Consider the following 6,361-nt stretch of genomic DNA (forward strand, 5'->3'; position numbering starts at 1 on the left):
GGGGGGGTCCCGGGTTTTGGGGGGGTCCCGGGTTTTGGGGTCAGATCCCAGATTTGGGAGCAGGTCCCAGATTTGGGGGGGGTGGGGCCCCGTTATTTTGGGGTCAGATCCCGGATTTAGGGGTCAGATCTCGTTATTTTGGGGTCACATCCCAGATTTTGGGGTCAGATCGCAGATTTTGGGGTCAGATCCTGGATTTTGGGGTCAGATCCTGGATTTTGGGGTCAGATCCTGGATTTTGGTGTTCCCAGTCCCTGAGGCCATCACGGTTTTAGGGTCACACCCCGTTATTTTGGGGTCAGACCCCGTTATTTTGGGTCACACCCCGTTATTTTGGGGTCCCACCCCGTGATTTTGGGGTCACACCCCGTGAATTTGGGGTCACACCCCGTTATTTTGGGGTCAAACCCCGTTATTTTGGGTCCGACCCCGTTATTTTGGGATCACACCCCGTTATTTTGGGGTCACACCCCGTTATTTTGGGGTCCCACCCCGTTATTTTGGGTCACACCCCGTTATTTTGGGGTCACACCCCGTTATTTTGGGGTCACAGCCCGTTATTTTGGGGTCCGACCCCGTTATTTTGGGGTCAGACCCCATTATTTAGGATTCAGACCCCGTTATTTAGGGTTCACACCCCGCTATTTTGGGGTCACACTCCGTTATTTTGGGGTCACACCCCGTTATTTTGGGTTCAGACCCCGTTATTTTGGGGTCACACCCCGTTATTTTGGGTTCAGACCCCGTTTTTTCCGTTCAGACCCCGTTATTTAGGGTTGACCCCGTTATTTTGGGGTCACACCCCGTTATTTAGGGTGCACACCCCGTTATTTTGGGTTCAAACCCCATTATTTAGGATTCAGACCCCGTTTTTTCCGCTCAGACCCCGTTATTTAGGGTTCACCCCCCGTTATTTTCCGTTCCCACCCCGTTTTTGCCGCTCCCTCCCAGCCCCGCTCCCTCTCCCCGCCGCCCCCTGAGGGCCCCTCGCTCTCCCTCAGGCGGCCCCCCCTCCCTGCGGCTCGGATCGCCCCCCGGGCCCGTACCTGGGTCCCGGCGCTGTCGCGGAGGCCCCGGACGAGCCCCGGGAGGGCCCCGCGGTGCGGGGGCAGCGCCGAGAGCGCCGAGAGCGCCTCGAGCAGCGGCGCGGCCGGAGGAGGCCGCGGCGCCGCCACCGCCGCCATGGCCGCCGCTTCTTCCCCGGCGCGCTCCGATGACGTCACAGCGCGGGAAAAACGGGGGCGGGGCCTGCGTGAGGGAGAGGGGGCGGGGCTTCGGGAGCAGAGCTAAAAAAGGAAATAAAGGGCGTAACCTGGAGAAAAAGGTCTATAAAAGGCAATGAGGGGAGTGGCCAGGAGAAAAAACTCTAGATAAGGTAATTAGGGGCGTGGCCTGGAGGAAATGGGTCTAAAAAGGTAATGAGGGGCGTGGTCTGTGGAAAATCAGGCCTAAAAAGGATAATGAGGGGCGTGGCTTGAATAAAACCGCTATAAGAGACAGTGAGGGGCGTGGTCTGAATAAATCAGGTCTATAAACGGCAATTTTGGGCGTGGCCTAGAGAGGGTCTCTCTAAAACGGAATAAAATGCCTCCTGAATCCCTCCCCCTGATCCAGTTGCCCTCCCTCATCCGGAGCTGAGTCTGAGGGGCATCGAGGACGCCGTGGGGGCTTTGCGGTGCAGAAACCCTGGTGAGGGAGCTGGGAGTGATTTTGAGGCGATTCCGGACGGTTTTGGAGCGGATTTTGGGCGATTTTGTGATGCATAACCACCTTGGAGGACCCAGAACCAGCGAGATGACGCAGAGCGGCCGCTGGAGGGGGCGGTGCCAACCACTGAGTTCCGCCCAGAGCGGCGCCAAGCGGGCGCTTCCTCTCACGTGATCGAAACCCCGCGCTGCCATTGGTGAAGAGAACCGGAAGAGGACGGAGAGGAGGCGGAAGCGGCGCGGGCGGCATGGCGGGGTTCGGCGTGGCCAACGAGCGGCTGCGGGCGCTGGAGGAGCTGGAGCGCGAAATCGGCGCCTCCTTGCAGAGCGCAGGTGGGCGTGGCCTCCGCAAAGGGGCGTGGTTTGCGCGGAGGGGGTGGGGCCATGCGGGAGGGGTTGGGGTGTCCCAGGTGGGATTTGGGGGGTTTTGGCTTCCCCAGCTGTACCTGAGCCTCTCAGGTGTGTCTCACCTGCGCAGGTGAGTTTTTACTGATGTTCCTTTGGGGATTTTGGGGTGTCCCAGGTGGGATTTGGGGGGTTTTGGCTTCCCCAGCTGTACCTGAGCCTCTCAGGTGTGTCTCACCTGCGCAGGTGAGTTTTTACTGATGTTCCTTTGGGGATTTTGGGGTGTCCCAGGTGGGATTTGGGGGGTTTTGGCTTCCCCAGCTGTACCTGAGCCTCTCAGGTGTGTCTCACCTGCGCAGGTGAGTTTTTACTGATGTTCCTTTGGGGATTTTGGGGTGTCCCAGGTGGGATTTGGGGGGTTTTGGCTTCCCCAGCTGTACCTGAGCCTCTCAGGTGTGTCTCACCTGCGCAGGTGAGTTTTTACTGATGTTCCTTTGGGGATTTTGGGGTGTCCCAGGTGGGATTTGGGGGGTTTTGGCTTCCCCAGCTGTACCTGAGCCTCTCAGGTGTGTCTCACCTGCGCAGGTGAGTTTTTACTGATGTTCCTTTGGGGATTTTGGGGTGTCCCAGGTGGGATTTGGGGGGTTTTGGCTTCCCCAGCTGTACCTGAGCCTCTCAGGTGTGTCTCACCTGCGCAGGTGAGTTTTTACTGATGTTCCTTTGGGGATTTTGGGGTGTCCCAGGTGGGATTTGGGGGGTTTTGGCTTCCCCAGCTGTACCTGAGCCTCTCAGGTGTGTCTCACCTGCGCAGGTGAGTTTTTACTGATGTTCCTTTGGGGATTTTGGGGTGTCCCAGGTGGGATTTGGGGGGTTTTGGCTTCCCCAGCTGTACCTGAGCCTCTCAGGTGTGTCTCACCTGCGCAGGTGAGTTTTTACTGATGTTCCTTTGGGGATTTTGGGGTGTCCCAGGTGGGATTTGGGGGGTTTTGGCTTCCCCAGCTGTACCTGAGCCTCTCAGGTGTGTCTCACCTGCGCAGGTGAGTTTTTACTGATGTTCCTTTGGGGATTTTGGGGTGTCCCAGGTGGGATTTGGGGGGTTTTGGCTTCCCCAGCTGTACCTGAGCCTCTCAGGTGTGTCTCACCTGCGCAGGTGAGTTTTTACTGATGTTCCTTTGGGGATTTTGGGGTGTCCCAGGTGGGATTTGGGGGGTTTTGGCTTCCCCAGCTGTACCTGAGCCTCTCAGGTGTGTCTCACCTGCGCAGGTGAGTTTTTACTGATGTTCCTTTGGGGATTTTGGGGTGTCCCAGGTGGGATTTGGGGGGTTTTGGCTTCCCCAGCTGTACCTGAGCCTCTCAGGTGTGTCTCACCTGCGCAGGTGAGTTTTTACTGATGTTCCTTTGGGGATTTTGGGGTGTCCCAGGTGGGATTTGGGGGGTTTTGGCTTCCCCAGCTGTACCTGAGCCTCTCAGGTGTGTCTCACCTGCGCAGGTGAGTTTTTACTGATGTTCCTTTGGGGATTTTGGGGTGTCCCAGGTGGGATTTGGGGGGTTTTGGCTTCCCCAGCTGTACCTGAGCCTCTCAGGTGTGTCTCACCTGCGCAGGTGAGTTTTTACTGATGTTCCTTTGGGGATTTTGGGGTGTCCCAGGTGGGATTTGGGGGGTTTTGGCTTCCCCAGCTGTACCTGAGCCTCTCAGGTGTGTCTCACCTGCGCAGGTGAGTTTTTACTGATGTTCCTTTGGGGATTTTGGGGTGTCCCAGGTGGGATTTGGGGGGTTTTGGCTTCCCCAGCTGTACCTGAGCCTCTCAGGTGTGTCTCACCTGCGCAGGTGAGTTTTTACTGATGTTCCTTTGGGGATTTTGGGGTGTCCCAGGTGGGATTTGGGGGGTTTTGGCTTCCCCAGCTGTACCTGAGCCTCTCAGGTGTGTCTCACCTGCGCAGGTGAGTTTTTACTGATGTTCCTTTGGGGATTTTGGGGTGTCCCAGGTGGGATTTGGGGGGTTTTGGCTTCCCCAGCTGTACCTGAGCCTCTCAGGTGTGTCTCACCTGCGCAGGTGAGTTTTTACTGATGTTCCTTTGGGGATTGGAGTTTTTAGGGGATCCCAGGTGGGATTTAGGGGGGATTTTGGGGTGTCCCAGGTGGAATTTGGGTTTCTTTGGACCCCCCCAGGTGTACCTGAGCCTCTCAGGTGTTTCTCACCTGCGCAGGTGAGTTTTGAGTTTTCACTGATGTTCCATTGGGGATTTCGGGGATTTTTGGGTGTTCCAGATGGGATTTGGGGGGGGATTTTGGGGTACCCCAGGTGGGATTTGGGTTTGTTTGGACCCCCCCAGGTGTATGCCAGCCTCTCAGGTGTTTCTCACCTGCCCAGGTGAGTTTTGTCATTCCAGGTGAGTTTTCACTGATGTTCCATTGGGGTTTAGGTGATCCCAGGTGGGATTTGGGGGGGATCTTGGGGTACCCCAGGTGGGATTTGGGTTTCTTTTACCCCTCAGGTGTACTTGAGCCTCTCAGGTGTGTCTCACCTGCACAGGTGAGTTTTGAGTTTTCACTGATGTTCCCTTGGGGATTTCGGGGATTTTGGGGTGTCCCAGGTAGGATTTGGGGGTTTTTTTACCCCCAGATGTATGTCAGCCTCTCAGGTGTGTCTCACCTGCCCAGGTGAGTTTTTACTGATGTTCTATGGGGGATTGGAGTTTTTAGGGGATCCCAGGTGGGATTTAGGGGGGATTTTGGGGTGTCCCAGGTGGGATTTGGGTTTGTTTGGACCCCCCCAGGTGTACCTGAGCCTCTCAGGTGTGTCTCACCTGCGCAGGTGGCCACGGGGCAGCCCCACGAGGGCTCGAGCTACGCGGCGCGCAAGAGCTGCCAGCTGGCGCTGAACCGCCTGGACTACGCCCGGCGGCGCCTGGCCGAGCTGGCCCGCGCCTGCGAGCTCATGCTGGAGCAGTGACACACCTGGGCACACCTGGGCACACCTGGGCACACCTGGGCACACCTGGGGAGATCGCCGGGACAGCGTGGGACAGAGCTGGAAACACCTTGGGACAGAAAAATGGGGGAAAATGGGATTTTATTGGGGTTTGGCAGCACTGAGAGACTTTGGGCACACCTGAACACACCTGGGCACACCTGGGCACACCTGGGGAGATCGCCGCAACAGCGTGGGACACACCTGGAACGGCCTCGGGACGGAAAAATGGGGGAAAATGGGATTTTATTGGGAATTTATTGTGGTGGGACAGCGCTGAGAGACTCTGGGCACACCTGGGCACACCTGGACACACCTGGGCACACCTGGGCACACCTGGGGAGATCGCCGCGACAGCGTGGGACGGAGCTGGAACGGCCTCGGGACGATAAAATGGGGGAAAATGGGATTTTATTGGGAATTTATTGTGGTTTGACCCCTTGGGGACAGCACTGAGAGACCCTGGGCACACCTGGGCACACCTGGGCACACCTGGGGAGATCGCCGCGACAGCGTGGGACACACCTGGGGACACCGAAATATGGAAGAATGGGATTTTATTGGGAATTTATTGGGAATTTATTGTGGTTTGACACGTTGGGGACAGCGCTGAGAGACCCTGGGCACACCTGAACACGACTGGCACACCTGACACACCTGGACACACCTGGGCACACCTGGCACACCTGGGGAGATCGCCGCGACAGCGTGGGACACACCTGGGGACACCGAAATATGGAAGAATGGGATTTTATTGGGAATTTATTGGGAATTTATTGTGGTTTGACCCCTTGGGGACAGCACTGAGAGACCCTGGGCACACCTGGGCACACCTGAGCACGCCTGGCACACCTGGGCACACCTGGGGAGATCGCCGGGACAGCGTGGGACACACCTGGAGTGGCCTCGGGATGAAAAAGGGGATTTTATTGGGAATTTATTGGGGTGGGACAGTGCTGAGAGACTCTGGGCACACCTGGGCACACCTGGCACACCTGGCACACCTGGGGAGATCACCGGGACAGCGTGGGACACACCTGGAATAGCCTCAGGATGGAAAAATGGCGGAAAATGGGATTTTCTTGGGATTTTATTGGGGTTTGACACCTTGGGGACAGCGCTGAGAGACCCTGGGCACACCTGGGCACACCTGGGCACACCTGGGGAGATCGCCGGGACAGCGTGGGACAGAGCTGGAACAGCCTCAGGATGGAAAAATGGCGGAAAATGGGATTTTCTTGGGATTTTATTGGGGTTTGACACCTTGGGGACAGCGCTGAGAGACCCTGGGCACACCTGGGCACACCTGGGCACACCTGGGGAGATCGCCGGGACAGC

At 57.3% G+C, this 6,361-nt stretch overlaps 2 protein-coding genes across 2 annotated transcripts in view; one reads left to right on the forward strand and one right to left on the reverse strand.

The window, feature by feature from the left end:
- The window catches only part of LOC121345966 (proline-, glutamic acid- and leucine-rich protein 1-like), a gene marked incomplete at its 3' end in the record, with an annotated part of 3,878 nt that extends 1,922 nt beyond the window's left edge, over positions 1 to 1,956 (reverse strand). The window contains exons 1-2 of the mRNA XM_041423337.1: positions 1,832 to 1,956; positions 1,047 to 1,248 (exon numbers count right to left, since the gene is read on the reverse strand). Of these exons, the coding sequence (XP_041279271.1) occupies positions 1,047 to 1,248; positions 1,832 to 1,956 (327 nt within the window). The remainder of the gene's footprint in view (positions 1 to 1,046; positions 1,249 to 1,831) is intronic.
- On the forward strand, positions 1,345 to 5,411 carry MED11 (mediator complex subunit 11). The gene is made up of 3 exons (XM_041423336.1): positions 1,345 to 2,039; positions 4,548 to 4,585; positions 4,799 to 5,411. The coding sequence occupies exons 1-3, from the start codon at positions 1,955 to 1,957 to the stop codon at positions 5,003 to 5,005; spliced, it is 330 nt and encodes a 109-aa protein (XP_041279270.1). The 5' UTR covers positions 1,345 to 1,954; the 3' UTR covers positions 5,006 to 5,411.
- The last annotated feature ends 950 nt before the right edge of the window (positions 5,412 to 6,361 follow it).

This window comes from Onychostruthus taczanowskii, unplaced genomic scaffold (genome assembly GCF_017590055.1).
Source record: "Onychostruthus taczanowskii isolate IOZ18803 unplaced genomic scaffold, ASM1759005v1 scaffold762, whole genome shotgun sequence".
In the NCBI taxonomy this organism is placed as follows: domain Eukaryota; kingdom Metazoa; phylum Chordata; class Aves; order Passeriformes; family Passeridae; genus Onychostruthus; species Onychostruthus taczanowskii.

Bases quoted from the DNA above. Each gene is read 5' to 3' on its own strand.
- MED11 (XM_041423336.1), top strand. From the start codon at position 1,955: ATGGCGGGGTTCGGCGTGGCCAACGAGCGGCTGCGGGCGCTGGAGGAG. The intron at 2,040-4,547 runs GTGGGCGTGGCC...TTTACCCCTCAG, and splicing joins CGCCTCCTTGCAGAGCGCAG to GTGTACTTGAGCCTCTCAGG. The intron at 4,586-4,798 runs GTGAGTTTTGAG...GGGGTGTCCCAG, and splicing joins GGTGTGTCTCACCTGCACAG to GTGGGATTTGGGTTTGTTTG.